Here is a 20,102-nt window from a genome sequence, read left to right as displayed (position 1 = left end):
CGTCGTTTACATTCAAGTTTTTTTTTTTTTATAATACATATGGTGTTTGACTTGAGATTATGAAAAGTCAAATAATATATCATTATATTACTAGTCACGAATTCCATCCAAACCTGTCGATGAACTAAGCTTTTGAAATAAAATACTGTTCAGTGACAATGGCATGGCGTTTCTGTGCTGCACTCACCTGAACGAACACCTTTTGGAGCAGAATCCGGCGCTCACGAGGTGTGAACTCGCAGTGGGGCTCCAGCCGGTCAGGGTCACGCAGTTGTGGCAGGTCGAAGAACAGGTAGAGGCACTTGACCAACGTAGACGGCAATGCGCTCGAGGTCATCACCTCCACCAGTGGGGCCCCACCACTGGCCAGCAGGTTCATAGTGGCCAGCAGCATCCAACCGCGGCTCTGCTCCTCTGTGCTCTCGATTTCCAGGAATTGTGCAATGGCACTGCTCGCACTCTCTGGGTCATGCAAAGAGATGGGAGGGAAGGGACACAAATATGTGCATGTGAATTACATGCAAATACATGCAAGCACGACTCATAATATTGTCACAGGACACATAAATTTTACCACGGCACATAAAGACCTTGTCAAATGGAATATATTTAGGCAAGGTATGAAGAGTATGAAACAAGAAGGCCACACAATACCTGTACTTTGATTTGAAGCCCGTCTCCGTATCTCAGAAACCATGAGTTTGGAAACTAGCTTGGAGAATGCTAGCACATCGCTGAATTTGTCAATAATATCCGCAGCAGGGCTGTTCTCAAATACCTAAAACACAGAATACAGAGCTTTTGTAAACAAGACAGCACAGCAATATCACATAAATAATCCTTAACTCCACTTACGAAAAAAAACGATTCCTTTAATGATGAAATGCTCATAGGAGTAAACAGAAAAAATATGGCAAAGCCAGCAGTCATCAGCAGTGACTGATGAGCCAAATGTGAACTCCAAACCAAGCACCAGTCAGACATCTACCCATTGAGCATTTACTGCTGACACAACTAAAAAAAACACTGAAGAGAAATAATAAACCAGCTTAGGTTGATGAAGTTCCATTTCAAAACTGTGTCATTATTTCATGGCAAAAAATTGAAAGCTAGTAGCAAAATGAAAACCAAACTTACATTTACTGACTTTCACAACCAAGCCCCATCACTTGTATGTCACTGCAAGATAGTGTACTTGTGTTTTCTTCTTATTATTTTTTTTAACAGAGCTGTAATGGCATGGTAGATGTTATCAACCCTACAGGTTCAGTCAATAAATTCCTTAAAATAGAATGGTGCTGCCCTCTACCAAATAAAAAAAAGCTACATGCAGGCACATTAAAAATTCACAAGACACGCTATGAAAGCTTTATACATCTGCCTAGTTTTTTTTTTCTTTTCTAGCTTATCTATAAAGACTTTTCATACTGTTAAAGTGGATTTCTTTCTTGTTGTTCTTATTGTACCTCACAAAGGTAATTTATTATTAAAAGCTAAACTTATGCTTCTCTTTAGCCATCTTTAACCTTTAACACTTTTGGACACCAGTAGTGGGCCTCCTAGGTTGCCAAGTCATACTGGCACAAACATATGAGCATAGCATTGTCATTGTGCCTATACGCATGGAGTCTATAGCATTGTTCATAACATTTCCTGGCTTTCTGCAACTTGACAGATTCTTTACCATTTTGTGCAAATACACCTACGTGCATTCAAACACACTGAAGCTGGAGCGTTTTCTTAGATGTCATGACTAAATATTGTCTTCAGTAAGAGCATCAATACAAGATATCTTGTCTCAAAAAAAAGGAATCTTGACAGGGTGCTTGTGTTGTGTGGTGGCAACATAGGCGTGCGCACGAGGCAAGGGAGGGGGCACTGTCCTAGTCACCCAAGAGGGGTAGTGTAATGTCTGCCCCATACATTGATTTAATAAGGAATGGGGGCACTGCATCACACTTTGGACCCTCGCCCAAGAAGGAGAACCCTGTGCACGCTTATGGGCGGCAATCATTGACACCAATAAGCCAATGTTCTGGCACGTCAGTTCAGGCAGTGTGACAGAGGTCACGCCACACTACCTCAAAGTCAAGCCAGCACAAAAACTCTGAGCAACGATGGGCAGAGTATAGCAGGCATCATGAGAACTGCACAGTTTCAAGTGCGCTTCTAATAACAAAAAGAGAGTGAATCTTTAAAAGGTTATAGCAGCATTTGTATGTCACTTCCTATGTGATTTATTGAAAATTTTTGTTGAGAAATATGCATGCACAAATGAACTTTTGATACCAACCACATTAGCCTCAACTAGCAGATAACAGTTATGAAATTGGGAATAGCCTGCATGTACCAAAAGTAAAACATAAGTAATCAAGAAAGGACAAAAATATTAAAGATTGTCGCAGCCTCAAATTTCCTGTGCTAGCCATCAGTGACATCATAGACACTAGCAGAATATGCTAGGTGCTACTTACTTAATTAAAAAAAAGGAAGCACTACATTGTACTCAGAGCAGGCGCGTAGTCAGAAATGTTTTTCAGGGAGGTGGGGGGGGGGGGGGGGCACCAGCTTGATTTCGGGAAGGACACCCCCCTAAAATGGCTATTTTTCACTCTCTATGCCATGGCAAAAAAACATTTCGGGGGGAGGCATATGCCCAGTGTGCCACCCTCTGGCTGCGCCGCTGACTCAGAGTAAAACTCAAGCTGGCACTTTAATTTTCATACAAAAAAAAGGCAACATTTTTAAGACAGTGGAAACCAAGGCACAGGCATGATGTCATGGTTCTATAACTTTGGTATAAAAAAAAGCAAAATGGCAAGTTTTGTCTTCATTTTCTTGCTCCAATAACCGGTTTTGTTTTCTTCCTGACAAAGAAAGATTGGTATTTTATATGAATTATGTGCCCCTCTGAACTCCCTCACTATGTCTCTTCAGTGTCCCAAATACTGAATCACCCTTATCCTGCCGAAATATTGATTCATGGCAGCTGCTCTAACAACTATTATGGCAGTTCCCAGAAACACCTTTCCATCTAGCATTTAGGTAGCATAAAGAAAAAATGCAAGTGCACCTCACAGGAGCCCCAGCATGGTCACATGACGATTCAGGATGATGCAACAGCATTGATCTACCTCAATCAATACATCAATAGAGGTGTGAGTAGAGCCCACTGTGATGCCACTGATGTCAATTTTAATTTTACAACTGCCCCCTTGTATTAGGTAGTTTGCCAATATTTGTATTTACATCAACTGTTACAAATGAGTCAATTTTTGCTTTACCTTTTTCTACGATTGCATAAAATTAATAATGCATCCACTACCCCTTTATCCATGCATGTAGTTTTCTTCCTCTTAATTTATACTTGTACGGCAATGCTGCTTCGACCAAATTCTATTGTTACTTCTGCTGTTGCTGTTTTTTGTGCTTTCCTCTTTGCTCCCACTCCTGTAAAAACCCTGCAAAGAGTTAACAGCATGCAGAAAATTAAAAAAAAATTGTGGCAATGAACTATCATGCTGTCAACCTTGTTGAGCTTATTACCTTTCGCTGCTTTGTTACACTCAAACCACATTATAACAAATTTACATCTTACACAAAAATAAGTTTATACCCAAAAATTCGTTGTAACAGTATATTCCAAACACTATATCTATTTCAAGACTACTTCTTATATACTTCATAATCACTGATATTTCGCTATATCGAGGTTTCAGTGTATAATCTTCCTCAGCAGTACCTTATCAACTTGCTTTGAATTGAGCTTATTTGCTTCGATTAATTAAATATATATTCACTACATATATACAAATGTAATGCTTGCCTTTTCTTTGAACATGGCCATGCCCCCTTGAAAGGAACCTTCAACAACTTTAAACGTTTTGAGTGAACAAACACAGCATACAGGTGTGTAACGCTCTAATATCTGCCATACAATCTCAGCTATTGGATATTATGAATGCTACACTTCTATATTCAAAATGTTGTGGTTACTTCAAGCATTGTTAGCACCACCAGTCTTTCAGGTCTTCTAGCTATCGCGTCGGCAGATATGTAATGACGTATATAGACTTCGGGTGAAGAGGCAAAAGGTGACCGAACAGCTCGAAGAAATTGTATGCTCGACGGTGCGGTAAATGACAATGGATAGGTGCAAGGCTGTTGTGTACACACTTAAAAGTCTGTAGCTAAAAAGTGAGAAGAATTCACAAGTATTAAAATTGTGACAATTATAGAGATGTATAGTGCATGTTAAGATATATGGTGCAATGGGATCATACATTTAAATGTGGTAGAAAAAGTAGCCCTTCTGCCTCACCCAGCCCTCGAAGGCAAGGGCCTGGAGACGTGTTAAAAAAAATAATGCTACCATCACAATGCGAGAGGCCATGTCATGTGTTTTTTGAGTAGACAATGTGTACTACACAAGCGTCTTCGACAAAGCCAAAAATAAATTTGCTGTTAATTAGTAGCTCTGCACAAAATAAATAATGTCACATGTAGTGAAACATACCCCATGCACGCTACAGGAAAATGCATTTTTTCTCTCTGCTTTTGTTTCATGACATTCAAGCAAAGCATGGGAAGACAACCAGTGCAGCTACCCACACTTACAGCATGTACAAGGTTCACAACCAGTCAGTGAACAATTGTGAGCACCGTCAATGCGTTTTATCCTGAGGAGACGAAGTAGGTTGTCCTTCATAACGACTTCATCAGAGGTGGCCGATTCCCCAAGCATGACATAATTACGTGGAGCTTATTACAACTTTCAACATCCTACAAATGATGTCAGTGTATTCTTGAGCCTTTTGCATGAGGAAGTCTTCATGGCTGAAGCTTGAACAGAAAGAGGAGTTGCAAGCTTTAATCTAAAAATGTGGCAATTTGGTCTGTTAGCGTATTGCCTTAGGTGCTTCTGCACACAAGCAGACAGATTCCTGTGACATGTTGGCTGGATACTTGAATGACACCCGTAGAAGCAAATAAAGGTTACCAATGACAGCACAAAGTAACATTAATGCTTTTGCAACACTTCATGAGTTAGTGAATGTAACTGCCTCTTGCAATATCTATTCTTGGATATTTTTAACAGCAGGGAGTAATGCATAGCACTCCGCTGTAAAGATGCTTGCTTCAGGGTGTAAAATACTGCACTCTGAGAAAGATGGGTCACCTGCTGCATAAGGTACACATGGAATAATATTTCAAGCTTTGCATTAAATTCTGAGCACATGTTTAAAAAGTGCATTTAAATATGAAAATATTGGGAGTATCCTTTGAATTTTCCCCAAATTGTGTTGTATTACATAGGCTGCCAATGTTTCTAAAGAGACACTAAAGTCAATTAACAATTTACAACAGAGTGAAAGCTCAATGTATGACAACATCTAAAACGACAATATTATCAACAGCAGTGCCATGCTTACCGAGAAATTAAGGTAAATACACAAGAATACATGCGCTGCAGTAGGACATTCCAGAAATGATCCCGATGATGTCAGACGAACAGGCTACAATTAATCACTAGTAATCAATCTAGCTGCACTAAATAATGATTTATTAATATGTGGGGTTTAGCGTCAGAAAACCACCATATGATTATGAAAGAGGCCGTAGTAGAGGGTTCCGGAAATTTTGACCACCCGGGGTTCTTTAACATGCACCCAAATCTAAGCACAAGGGTCTACAGCATTTTAGCCTCCATTGAAAATGTAGCCGGAATTCGATCCCGCAACCTGCTGGTGAGCAGCTGAGTACCTTAGCCACTAGACCACCGCAGCGAGTTAGCTGCACTAAATAAAGAACCTTCCGTGCATCAAGAGACGTAATAAAGTGCTGCTTGTTCATTTCTGTTTGATTAATGGAAAAAAGAACTGCTGGACGTTACTATGGGGAACGGCTGAATGGTTTAAAAATTCAATTTTCACAAGGTCAAACTGGACAGCTCGTGCCATCCAGCAGGGCCCAGTTTAACCAAGCATGCCTGCAATTTTGAAGGCCATAGCTAAAAATTGCTCAATGGCTGTTGTTGCTGCTGTGGCTTCCGCTACTTTCCCTTTGCTGCTTGCTGTAACTACAGTGTCGGCGGCCGCGCATTAAAGCCAGCCAATGTTGTGCCCGGCAACAGTGACGTCAGACGTTCTGTTGAGGGGGGTAATTGTAAGTACGCTAACCCGATGCGGACCACTAGAATGCGATTTTATTTCAAGATAAGCCCTTCCTCAGCATAAAATTAACACTATGAGGTTTCTGGACCACTATTTCCACAATCAACGTCTACTTATTAGTTGCCTTTAGTGTCCCTTTAATGTGGTACCAGCTGTGTTGGAGCCATTAGGTGACTAATGATGTAAGACACATTTATTTGTAACAATCAAGTGGAAAGGGGTAGCCGTCGCCCCGTAACGGTAACAACTCCTTCATTTATTTTTTATTTCAACGAAAAAGTTTTTTTTTAGATTTTTTTTGCACACATTCTTATTGAAAAACTCACTCTCACTAAAAGATCATCAAAATGAGCAGCACATGCCCCATTGATGGTAGTGTCAAAATGATGTTTACAGATAAGAGTGTGTTGTTGATATTTTTTCCGCCTGAACGTGAAACTGTTTCCCATGGCCTTCGATGTTTTCAAGGCTGCACACAGCATGTTCTCAGCCTCAATCACTAGTTTTCACTGAATATTACAAGAAGCAACAATGAATGGTGCCAATCACAGCTTCTTTGACAGATATGTCATTTTCCCTTTAAGACTATGTCCAATATACGATACCATGTCACTTGCCACTACAGTAATGTTTCATTTATTAACTCTTTCGTCACAACTATTTCAATTAATCAAAACTGACAAATGATTTGAAGCACTTATTTTGGCATGTTGAATTTGATTTCTCTGTTCCTAGAACCTCCGGTGTCCAGCCACTGCACTTCCAGAAACAGCTGGAATTTTCTCACTTTGGCAACGTAATGATTTTTGACAGACCTTTTTGACAGACTCCCAGCGTAGGGTATCAAACAGGGCATGTGCCTGGTTAATCTCCCTGCCTTCTCTCTTGTTGTTCTTCCTTCCTTCCTTTGTGCAACCAATGTGAGCGCGTTGCTGGGAATACGTGCCGCTTGTGCTTATGCTTCAGTAACATCAAAGTTCAGTAATCAAGTGAGCTTTTGCAAGTCGAATATGAAATTAAAAGTGCCAGCTTTGCAATATGACAGTGTTGTGCAGTAATAATTACCCAAAATGTAAATGACAATGCTGCATGTACATGCACTAAAGGGCTGTTATTGGAAGTCAGGGAAGAATTATTCTACTAAAACTTACTTCCGAAGGTCCACTGCACGTATATTGTCTGGAGTTTTTCAGCAGTTCTGATTTCGCCCGCGATCCTACCCCCATAAAACGGGGGTGGAATCCTTATGAACCCCAATAAAAGTTTTTCATCCACCATCCATCCATCTGATTTTGCTTCTCTTGATAAATCCTGACAGGGGGCCGTATCCGGTGTAATTAGTGACTTCCATGGTTGTGACATCACGCGCGCAGGGGCGTGTGCAACGTTCAAAAGTACCTTGCGACTGCAGCAGAGGGACGAAAACATGCACGAGGTTTGAGTCCAAAGACAACAGCGCCTCAGCTTCAAGGGCTAACGGCGATGATATTTTGCACATTCGCTCAGGGGTTAGTTTCATTCACGGCCTCAAGTGATCTCCTCCGCCATGCCTACACAGCTGCTGGCCTTTGTAAGCAATCTTAGGGCTATTCTGGTTACGTGTATGGTCCCCATTTCATTCGGGTGCTATACCCTGGCCGCGGCCACAAAGCTTCTTTTCCCGCCAGAAAGATAGAAGAGCTTGGCTCTGCACTTCAGAGCAATGCGAGTGATTTTACAAATGTGCGTGATTTAGTTCCCCTACTCTCTCGCAGCAGAGGTGACCATAGAATGTGCAAGCGAACAAATAAATATTCTCGGTTGCATTTTGTAATGCCAACATATGCGGAGAGAAATGGCTCATGGAGAGAGGTGAAATGCCAGACAAACTAGTGAAGTTCACTGGACTTCTGATTTATATAGGCAGTGTTCACATCCCAGCCATCCATCTACAATGTAACACCAGCACATTTTTGCCATAAAAGAAAGAAAACAACTAACAGTACTTGTACGAAAGGTGCACGAATGCACCTTTGTCTCACTGACACCAGGAAATGCTTTTCCGCATGGCACGAGCAACAAAACCAGTACCTCCATTTCACGTTTTTTTTTCTCGCATCATATGGGCAGCATTGTGTAGAGTATATATTGTTTTTTGTACTATTTTCGAGCAATTTATCGTCAAAATGTATATGTTGATTTTCATTTGTTTTGAATGTTTTTTAATATATAGTGCTTTTTATTGCTGTGCTTTTCAAATGGCAACTTTAGGTTACACTTTCAGATTTTTATATATTCATGATATTTTTCTTGCTAAACAAGTTATGCTTTTTGGAAAGCGCATTTCATTATGCACGATTTCGTATGTTGCAATGCGTGCTGGAGTCTCTTCTATACTGACAAACAATTTATTCACAGGACCTATGAAAAATGGTCGTTTTCCGTGGTAACTAAAAAGATAAGACCTTTTTGTAAAAGCTTGTGAGAAATCATAGATGCCACAACACCGTCTGTTCAAATCACATATCAAAGCAATGAAGTCGTGTGTCACATTACAGCACTGGCAGCCTTTTATGAGGTCAGTTTTCAAGCTGCCAGCACGATGCCAACACAGTTAACTGCTATATTGACATCCTGTATTGAGTATTAGAAACTATGCTCCTGTATACGTTCTTAGAATCAAGTTTATGGGGAATTTCACATGTGAAACATTTCTTTGCTTACTGCAAACTCTTTTGGTGTCTGTCTGTCTTCTAGCTGCTTACGTCTAAGTGCTCTCGTGATCACTGCCTTAACTTGGCGTGAACCGAAATTAGTATCAGAGGGCGAGATGGTTTCACGAATAAGACTTGCGAGTCAAGATTTGAATAATGTCACCATCCCGTCGTGTTTGTCGTCGAACACTTTTCGCCTGACAGTGGCACATACTCGGGGGTGGGTATGTGCCACTATTATGCGGATATGTGATGCAGGTTATTGACACTTCGTATCTACCCAAGAATGACGACAACACACATGGGTAATTTTAGCACATAAGCGTTAAGATAAAGCTAACATTGGCAGCGTTGACCAGACAAATGCAAAGAATAAAATGTCAGGGTCGCAGCAGGAATCGAACTCCAGCATTCTGGGTGGCAATCAAGTATTTTACCACAGAGCCAAGTCAGGTCACAGCATTACTTTTCAAATAGGCCCTAATGTTTGTGAAACGTCAATTGTGGTTGCAGTGTTTTCTATCCATTTTTATAAACATTACAAATGTACTCCTATGTACAACCGTCACGTGGGCTTAACGTCAATTTTAGTTAGATGCCATCCACTGAAGCTGATTTATGTAGCAGTGTCCAGGGCTACCTTCCCCGCGAGAACCAGCGCTTCACATCAGCTTATCACGTCTGGTGTTCTGGGTTCAAACATACTCCAGCATTCTGGGTTCAAACATACTTTTTGTTTGTTTTTCTAATGCTACAAAATTTTACGTGCACTTTTTCCTATTCTTATCCAGTCTACACTACAATATCTAAGATCTCGAAAATGCAGAAATGTAAAACAAATAAATGTATAATGGGAGAGAGACCAACTCTCAATGGAAATGCCTAAAAGATTCTGGCAAACTTCAGAAAAATAAAGTGCAACAACTAGATGAATAAAAATGATGTGCACAGTGTAAAGTACATTGTGCACACCATTCTTCAAAACCCAATGAAGAAGAACTTAGTAAAACCATGCCCCACCAAGAATGCTGTAATGCTTGGCAATGATATACAACAAAGGGGTGCAGCAAAAAAACGCACGTGTGTGTTTTTCTACTTCACCATCAGATCACATCTACCAAAAGGGCAGCTTGTACAACCTTGCAGAAAAGAGGGAGCATGTTGTAGAGTTGCTGCTCTTGTTGTTGCTGGGTGAGCGGGTGGGTAGGGTGCGAGAGCTCAGCAAAGAGCTTGTGCAGATGCATCAAGCCCAGAGCCGTGTGCTGCGAACTCTGTGCTCCATCCTCGGCGGCGCCCGCAGCTCGGCCCTGGTGGCCCACCAGCAGCTTGCGCATTATGTTCATCTTGGAAGGTTAAGATGGTTGCGCTGCCTCCACAGCTTCAGCCTGCAGAATCAACAGGGCAGGCACAAATTCAGCACAAGGTTGCGAGAGCATGTTAAACTTTGTTGCTTTTTAATACATACTTGGTACCATTTATAGTAACATGACGATGCACATAACGAGTCACACTGGCTTTGTTTAGCTAGGAGTGCTCATGGCTCCATTTTACTAGCCTTTATACATTCTCACTCCTTAAGCAAGTTTCATGCCCTGTGTACGCTTAATTGAATAGCTATATTAGAGAGTTTTCAAATAGCGTTTGTTCCCCGCAAATTATGACACATGGTGACGTCACGGCAAAAGGGATTTGGAGGCCAAACGCTATTTTGAATTTTCTGCAGGCGTACCGCAAACGCTAACGGCGGTTAGCATTAAGACGCATGTGCAGTGGCAGCGACCGCATAGGATAGCGTACGCAAAGCCTTGGGTACGCTATTACTAAAATCCTAAAGGAAAAAGTAGAATGCAAAAATACACAAGCATGATTACACAAGGCACAAGATGGTACTGAACGGCAACAGCAGCTGTACATAGGTTCGACATCATGCTTAAACACGGAACCAAAAGTGCGTAACAGAATTTTAAACAGGAGTAACAGCAATTGCTGCACCTGATGCCTCACTAAAAAAGCAAGACAGCAAATGGAAAGGTGAACAATTTTATTGCCTTCATTGTCGGCTCAAACAAAACATAATTAATATAACCAAGTTGATGTTAGATAAAACAATTCATGAACACTAACTCAAGAATATTACACATTTACTTACTTAATTCAGGAGTGACTAGAGGTACACCTACAAATTGAAATCAACGTGACAGGAAAAACAAAAACAGGTAAAGCTTCCAAGCAAACATTGCTACAAAGTACATGCATGACATAAATTGGGATGGCTGCTCATAAAAAGGCAAACAGTTAGCATGAATAGTGAGGTCAAACAGCTGATAAAATCAGCTATCTTCACTATCTTATAGGGACATACCACAGGCCATGTATAGTCACAACTGATGCGGTAAGAAAATATGGTGCTCTATGAACAGTAATATGGTATTTTTTTCAGTATATGTACCAGAAAGAAACATTATGAAAGCATGACCAGAAACCAGGAAATGTTTCACATATATATATATATATATATATATATATATATATATATATATATATATATATATATATATATAACGTAAAGTGAGTCAGAAAGAAAAAGTACGCACGAAAATATGCTCCGAAATTTGTAACAAGTTCTGTAATGCGGATGAGAAAGGTATCATTATGAAAAGCCCGAAGCTGAGCAAACATATGCATTGAAAGTAATAGTCATTACTTTGTCATTAAACAAAATATTCTTAAAAGGAAGTAAAATGGTCATAACCAACAATACCATGCAAATACCATTACTCTAAACATGGTACCTCTGCACAAGTTTTATTAAGCACAAGTAAACAAACATGACAGAATAATAAGCACAATGAGGCATTGCCTTAATAGAAACAGCAGGGCGCTGGCCACAGATCAGAATGTTGATCTTAGCTATTTCGCTGAAAATCAGATGCAATGTATATTTCTGAATTAACTGCTCACTCCCAAATTCTAGTTCACATAATAGAAAAAGGTTAATTTCCACTATACATGCAATATGAAAAATTTGCACATATACATAAATGCAATCACAAACTCCAAAATGTGCATACTGCTACAATGCACGGTTCATGAAGTGTGTCAAAATAACCTCATTTTCATACTCAAATAGTTCATTTGTAGACCAAAACTAGCGCAGTATAATAAATCAATTGTACCATACAAATGCATTCCTATAAGTTTTATTGGTCACATTACTCGAGGGCTTTCAGTAGTACAATTAACCGCAAAAGCAGGTCCAAGATTATTATTTATAATGCGCATTTAAGAGCCGAATGTTGCCCAGCTCGTTAGAGCATCGACAAACGAAAGTGCGTCGTCAATAGGTGATCGCTATTCATACAACGATAAAGCGCAATACTACGCGGCGGCCCTCTGTGCTTAGCGAGCATGCCACGCTGCTCTGTCCCACCCACACCCCATACGGCAGCGACAAGTTGGCAGTCACTAAACTATCTGTTGTGGTTTGCTCGAAACCGATCGTAGCTGTCAATTCAGAATAGAATGGACGTTATTATATCACAATGGAAAGAACAGGTGTTCCCCTATTGCGTAACCGAGTGCTGTTTTTAAACGAGCCCGTTTTAAGTTACATTCGTTCAAAAAAGTACGATGGGCGTCGCTTTACGCAAGGCCGAGCGGGCCTTCACGCCAGAGAATTCTCCACGTGCATACAAGCATGATAGCAACAAGCGGGTTCATTCATTTATCGTTCGCGGAAAAGAGCTGTCCTACGTCCGCAACAGCAACATTCACGAGAACAAGGAGCAACCAGATCTCCCACGCAGGGAACTAATTCGCAATCCCCACGAATATGCGCACAAGTGCTGAGGACGAAGATGAACCGATGATCCAATAAAAACCTATGGGTTCCCTTGGTACGCGCCCGAAATGAATCAAGCAACCGCAATGAGAGCTATGATATCGTTTCGGATGTAACAGCAACACCATTGATCGCATTCAGCGCAGGCTCTTTACGGCAGCGACGACTGATGTCCGCACACCGGCTCATCTCAAGCACAAAGCAGTGATCGAAAAGTCACCATACTTACTGGAAACAGCTGTAGCTCGCCCAGACACCGTCGCGTAGGCCTACATTTCACTAACGATCATGCATGCACCAACATTAACCTGACGACAGACACTTCTGCGAAGTTCCGTGTGCACGAGCTCCTAAAGGGGCTACTTCTTAGAACTACGAATTCCATCTTTCCTCGCTTCGTCGCTCATTCCATCCATTGCTATCAACGTGAAGTACAGCAATGCCAAATTACGGATCAAATTACTAGTTCTACATCTCACAAGACATGAGCTGCAGCAGCTAGCAGGCAACTACACCAACTCGATGCGAATATCGCTTGGATTGGCTAGCATCTATTGATTGGCTCGATCCAAACAGCGCGACCAGGCGCTACTAGCGCTGCTACATAACTGGTCGAGCCATTAAGCGCGGGAAGTTTGAGTTTCATCTCTGCTGACGTGTGAATTCTCGCTATTGAAATAATAATGGCGAGGAATAGCGCACATCGGTGCCGATTACGAAATATATTGGCTGTCCCAAACATTGTTATACTGACATTTCTGCCTTAATTGTCATTCTCAAGCTTGGTCCTCTCGGGTTGAGTTCGTTTGGCGCTGGCCCTTTTGTATTGTCCTTGTTTTTGTTTTCTAGCTTTCTCGTTGGTGTTCCCTTAGCTGCTCATCTTTTGTTATTTTATACCTCAAGATCCCTACAATAAGACGGAGGTAGCCTCCACGATCGAAATAGTTACGGTGGCATGCTTTTGTACTTCACTGTCCTATTTTAAATTGATCCTGAACCACTTTTCCAATTGTAATCATCGAATTATCTCAATATTGAATATGACCTCACGAATTTATTGCCGTAAAAAAATCTTGAATCTGCCTAGAACAATCGGAGTTGCATGAATTTGTCGCACATTTTTCAGTCCTTTCTCTTTTTTCTCGTACCGACTAGCGCGATGGAAGCTACACGGGGAGGGGGATAACGCGGGGAAATGAAGCTACGTCCCCGTTCGTCATAACCTGGTGCGCACGCGACGAAACGCGATCCGTTAGGATTCCTGTGCGAGCTAGTGTAAGGTACACCAGCTGTATACTGTGCAGACTAGAGCACTGCACGGGCCTAATTTTTCGGCCTGAACCCGCATTAAAAAGCCCGAGCCCTGCTCAGGCCCGTGGTTCCAAGCCTGAGCCCGGCCAACACCCCCTAAATTTGACAAGGCCTGCGCCCAGCGTGCAGCGACGTCAGCTACGTCAAGACGCGCCGGCTGGCCGGCTCCTACACAACACCGTGTCCTACACAGTTGCAACGCGCGGTGCACTGTGGCGTAGAAGTGTGGAAGCTTGGGCTAGTTGGTATGGCATGACGATAGTTATAGCGCGAGAACAAAACGACGACACAGAGACACGAAGGACACGAGCGCTAACTCCCAACTGAGTTTATTGCGCAGAGCACGAAAATATATGGAGGAGACAGTAACCATGTGATAAAAACCATATGGCACAAAGAGCAGAACATGAGTAAGAGAAAAACAAAGACAAAAAACACAAAAACAAAAGCACAGAAAAACGGCAAAGAAAAATCTATAAGAAAACGAAACAGAAAGGTAAAGATAATATAACTACCTGCGCGCACCGAAACCTTCGAGGAACGCGAGTTCCTTCTCGGACAGAGCCACGGAGGGCTTGTTAATACAAGGCACGGGTTTCTCCGAGGCGTTTATCGCTTCCGCTGCTGAGACTATCCTGCGGACTAATAAGGCAGAGCAGAGGCAGCGACAGAATCTGAGCAACACGGATACAGAGCCTGAAAGGATAGCCGTGATTTCATACAGACACCAGATATCACACAGGCTCAAGAAAATCGGAAAACGTGTTGGAGTTCGTGTCCTGTTCTCGGCACCGTTCAAATTAATCAGCCTCAAATCTACAAACACCCTGAAAACGTAGTCATCAACGGAATGCAGAGTTCAACATAGAAACAGGTATGCGGCCTGCTCCCGGGAAGTTGTCTAAAGGACCCCCCTTTCATGCGGTGCTTGTTATGTCGGAACGACCGGAAGGTGTCTGAACGATCGGCTGAGAAAACACGCTAACTATGTTAGAAACGGGAAAGATGGTTTTCTTGCTCAGCACTGCACTGGGTGCAATTGTGCGCCCCTTTTCAAGGACACAGCGACGCTGTACAAGCATAGAGATGAGCGCACCCGAGTCATTGTCGAGGCCGCGCAGATTGCACGCGAAAAGGTGCCTTGTATTAGCAAGCCCTCCGTGGCTCTGTCCGAGAAGAAACTCAGGTTCCTCGAAGGTTTCGGTGCGCGCAACTAGTTATATTATCTTTACTTTTCTGTTTCGTTTTCTTATAGATTTTTCTTTGCTTTTGTTTTTTGTCTTGGTTTTTCTCTTACTCGTGTTCTGCTCTTTGTGCCATATGCATGGTTTTTATCACATGGTTACTGTCTCCTCTATATATTTTCGTGCTCTGCGCAATAAACTCAGTTGGAAGTTAGCGCTTCTGTCTTTCGTGTCCTTCTTGTCTCTGTGTCGTCGTTTTGTTCTCGCGCTATAACTATCGGCATTGTGGCGGCCGGAGCGGGCCAACAGGCCACGCAACAATAGCAAGACTCGCGATGCACGGAGCGCGTTCCGAAGCACGTGGGATGCTGCCCGGTTTTTCGAATAAGTGTGACGTAACATTTATTTCCTTTTCTCTAAAAAGAGCTCTGCCCCTTTTGTGTCCCGATCCAGCCTTTAATATTAGCTAATAAACTATAGCAGGGGAATTGCCCGATCACGACTGGTGTACTGAAATACTGAAATGTAGAAGATACTGAAATACAGCCGTCAGACAGTAAGAAGCATTTATTGCTCCAAGTATTTTTTTTTATCGAGGACGCCCGATTCGCGCAACAATCTACCCCTTCTATAAAATATACTTGTACCACAACAGCACTGTGTAGAACACATTTCAATCATTCACAGTGTTTAAGTGACTACATCACCACACAGTAACAAGATATTCAAAACGGCCAAATGTGCAAAGAAACACCATACAATTAGGATACTGAAGTCCAGTGTTTCTCTGTAGCAGAATTCGGTTAACATCCTTTAATTAGGCAAAGAGGTGTTTAAATACGAAGTGGCCATATATGCAAAAGTTTAACGATTTTGGCCCCGCCGCGGTGGTCTAGTGGCTAAGGTACTCGGCTGCTGACCCGCAGGTCGCGGGTTCAAATCCCGGCTGCGGCGGCTGCATTTCCGACGGAGGCGGAAATGATGTAGGCCCGTGTGCTCAGATTTGGGCGCACGTTAAAGAACCCCAGGTGGTCGAAATTTCCGGAGTCCTCCACTACGGCGTCTCTCATAATCATATGGTGGCTTTGGGACGTAAAACCCCCACAAATCAATCAATTAACAATTTTCTGCAACAAAAGATACACAGGGATCATTTATTATACAATCAGTGTTTTTGTATTGTCAGGGTGACATTCAAGCATTCCAAACTATTCAATTTTCAAACACGCACACTTAGTACTCTCAAATTAAAATGCATAAGTTTCCACACCCTCCCAACAAATATTAAATGGTCAATATATGCTTAAACCTTGAGGCTACTCAAGTGCACACAAGTAAATATTTCAGTTTCCGTAATGCATATGCAGTACACATAACTTAATCAAAGAAGCAACAAGCAAGTGGTAACTACTTCATCATGCATTCCTTACATCCAGACTACATGAAAAGTATCCGTTGTACTTCACAGGAAAGCTTTAAGATGATCATTTCTTGATAAATATGCGAGCTTTCCCATTTCGGAGGCTCGTCTATGCTACCATCAACTTTCCCAAATAATTCACATATAACAAACAAGTTCTCCCACATTTTTTCCCATTAGACACGTCGCTCAAATTTTCCAAAATTACGAACAATGCACTCACTTCATTAACGTGTTCAGGTACAACGCTGTTTCCAAGCCTCTTATACAGAGGCTCCTCGGAAGCATGCGCTGACCCGCATTTCGCCAAACACAGTGAATGATGACACCAGGCATGGTTCACACTCACTAACGATGTATGAAAACATCGCAAACTTTTCCTTGTAGATAGCTGTCAAAGGTTCAGGCACCGACGCTGCTCGGAGACACTTTTTCATCTGATATCCATGCACAGGTGGCAACTCCATGGGAGAAATAAATTGAACATACTCATAAGGAAAAGCATCAAGAACGTTCTTGGCCTTCCTATGCGCACAAGCACTGGAAACCTTATGAAACTTTGGAGTCCACAACACGCTTAAAGAAGTTATCGAGGCTCAACAAACGGCGCAGGATACCAGGCTTTCGATCACACCAGCGGGGAGAAAGGTCCTGGTTGACACTGGAGTCAACGCCCTGACGCCCCAAGTGCAAAATGCGCCACTTGACGATTATATACGTTCTCGCATTAAAGTGTGTCCCCTTACACGAAATATGCACCCACAGTACAACGTGGGCAGACGTGTCGCTCGAGCCTCCTTTCTTTTAGCTCAAGCTCACACCCACTCATCTGTTTCATGCTTTGTTGACGCCGCCCAGTGTTTATTTTATTTATTTATGCCATACTCACTGCGCCACATATGGCATTAGAGTGGAGGTAAATAAGCGAAAAAAATTCAAAGCACAGTTAGTAGCAATCTGTAGGATCACCAAGGGAATATACATAAATACATATACATAAAGATAAATAGAGTACACTATAGTGCACGATAGTGAATCAATGTGCAAAGAATAAAGAAACAAGATTAAAAGTACACAAGCATAGATATAAATTATTTAACAATGAAGTGTACTATAGATAAAAAGATAACTACATGAACACTAATGCACAATTCAGGAAATCACAAGTACGAGCATACAGTAGGCCTCACCAGAAGTATAGCATCAGGGAACTGCAACTCTAACACAAGAAGAATTATTTTAGCACAGCGTAAAATGTCATTAGGCGATATATTTCCGACAGACCTGTCTAATTGATTCCAGTCCCGTATTGTTCTAGAAAAAAAAACTTGCTAGAAGAGTGTGTTTTGCCAGGGTAATACAAAACCTTGTTCTCGTGATCAACCCTAAGGGAATAGTAGTAACGTGCATTTATGTAAATATGTCTATCAATACCAACTTTTGAATGAAATAAGTGTGGAAGTACTTCCAGTGAAGTCTTAGTCTTCGACAATCTAGCGTATACCATTGCAATAATTCTTTCGCGCAGGTAGGACTGGAGTTTCTGTCATAACGTCCACAGACAAATCGAGTACGGCGTTTCCGCTCACTTTGCAGTAGTATCCGTAGATACTAAGGGTCGGATTTTTTCCTCGGCGTCTGTTCGAATCACTACTTCTCGAAAAGCAGAGCAGATGGCCATTGCACTAGCTCTCTTTAATCCACAAAGAACTGATATTTATACGGACTCTAAATTTACGGCTAGGTCCTTCGCTTATGGTTCCCTGTGCAAGGAAGTTTTTAGAACTCTGGCTCACAAGGAACTCACCCACCACACTATTATTTGGTTCCCTGCTCACCTTGGCTTGAAGGTCGGGGGCCTTCCCAATGTCAACGAGCTTGCCCACTCCAAGGCGCGAGGCTTCACTTACCGCGTAGGCACCTGTGCATCTCAGACAGAGGGATCAGCCCCTAACCTTCATTTAAGGCACATTTTGACTACCTTCAACGAGATCTCAAAGCACTATCAATTAGGCCGTCCGTCCTTTCCACTGCCACACGAAAATTTTTCTAGGCCACAGGTAATCTCTATTCGCATGCTTCAGACGGAAACATACCCTATACCCGTTACCTATAGCCATCACTCCGACATTTGCGAACTTTGTCCGCACAGCCACAATCACAGTAATTTTAACCACATGCTTTGGAGGTGCCCCTCTTTACAAGGAAAAAAACAAGAATTTTTCGAAAATTTCTTTCAGTGAATGCTCACGAGTATGGTTCTCATACAACAACTGAAGGCTGTCCAGAATATACCCACGATGCGGTGGTGAGGCTAGGCCTTCTGTCCCTATACGTGGGAGCGGCCCGCGATCCTACCTTTATTTATAAAACGGGGGTGGAATCCTTCAGGACCCCAATAAAGTTTTCTATCCGTCCATCTTCTTAGTACGATGCAAGACATTCCCGAGCGCCAGAGTCAGCTGAGTGTTTTCCTGGCGGCTTCTTTTTATGTCAGGCGCTTTTGTTGCCGTACCTTCGAAATGTTTTAAGAACAGCCTGAAAATATAGTCGGCATCTAGTTATGGGTGCAGGCGAGGTGTGAGCAAAGGTGCTTCAAACACATTGCCATTTCTTGGGTCGGGGTACACCATGGTTCGTTCGATGCATTTCGGTTCGAAGTGATCGGCGATGTTGTGTAGCGCGTCGCTGTTACCACTGCATGGAATCGCGTGTTTCTCAGCTCACGACTGCTTCGGCGCAGAGCTGATAGACGGAGCGGACAAGGCGACGGTGAGTTAAGGCAACATTTATGTACATCATAAACAGAGGCGTTATACTCGGCGCTGGGGCCAACAACTTAAGGAGCTCGCACTCAGGTGCGACGAAGAGCCGGGAATCGGGATGTATTCGGACACGCTCTGGCACTATCGTCTGCTTACGCTCTGGCCTGCTGCTTGTCGCCACGCCGCTTGGTTATTTTATAGGCCCCGGGGCCCTTACGTCAGCAGCCTACAAGCAGGAACCACCGATGGATTGCACGCATTGGCGAGTGGTATTGGCACGCGTTGCGCAAGACGAGCCAGGCTAGGGGACGTTGACTGCATCATCAGGCTGGAATCGGACCCGTGGGTGGAGGGATGACGTGTGTTGCGTAAGACACACCGGTGACGGTGATGGCGTCAGCCGGGCACGCTCACTGGTTTTGACGCTGGTGGCTTTTGCAGAAGCAATGAAGTTCGGTTTGGATTCCAAGGCAAAACAGCACTCCCACCGCCACACAATGCGCCAGAAAGACGAGCTGCTTCCACGTGGCTAGGATGTCGGGCGTGTTCGTTTGCCAGGTCCCTTCAGGTTCGCCTCCAGTGCCATTGGGACGATGTGGCTCTGCCGGCTCTGCTCCGTGAACAGATCCCATTGTAGAATAAGGATCTCAGCTCCACTGGCTTGTCACCCAAAACTTGTCGACTAGCGAAGCTCGTCTCTTCTGACGATTTTTGG

At 42.7% G+C, this 20,102-nt stretch overlaps 1 protein-coding gene across 2 annotated transcripts in view; it reads right to left on the bottom strand.

The window, feature by feature from the left end:
* bchs (WD repeat and FYVE domain containing 3 bchs) overlaps positions 1-13,165 on the bottom strand; it is a 227,185-nt gene extending 214,020 nt beyond the window's left edge. For both annotated transcript variants that reach the window (XM_037413472.2, XM_037413474.2), the window contains exons 1-4: positions 12,937-13,165; positions 10,006-10,251; positions 655-778; positions 188-462 (exon numbers count right to left, since the gene is read on the bottom strand). In XM_037413472.2, the coding sequence (XP_037269369.2) occupies positions 188-462; positions 655-778; positions 10,006-10,209 (603 nt within the window). In that variant the 5' untranslated portion in view covers positions 10,210-10,251; positions 12,937-13,165. The remainder of the gene's footprint in view (positions 1-187; positions 463-654; positions 779-10,005; positions 10,252-12,936) is intronic.
* Positions 13,166-20,102: the final 6,937 nt, after the last annotated feature.

Source organism: Rhipicephalus microplus, chromosome X, assembly GCF_043290135.1.
Source record: "Rhipicephalus microplus isolate Deutch F79 chromosome X, USDA_Rmic, whole genome shotgun sequence".
Lineage (NCBI taxonomy): Eukaryota > Metazoa > Arthropoda > Arachnida > Ixodida > Ixodidae > Rhipicephalus > Rhipicephalus microplus.
This window is presented reverse-complemented; position numbering and strand designations above follow the sequence as displayed.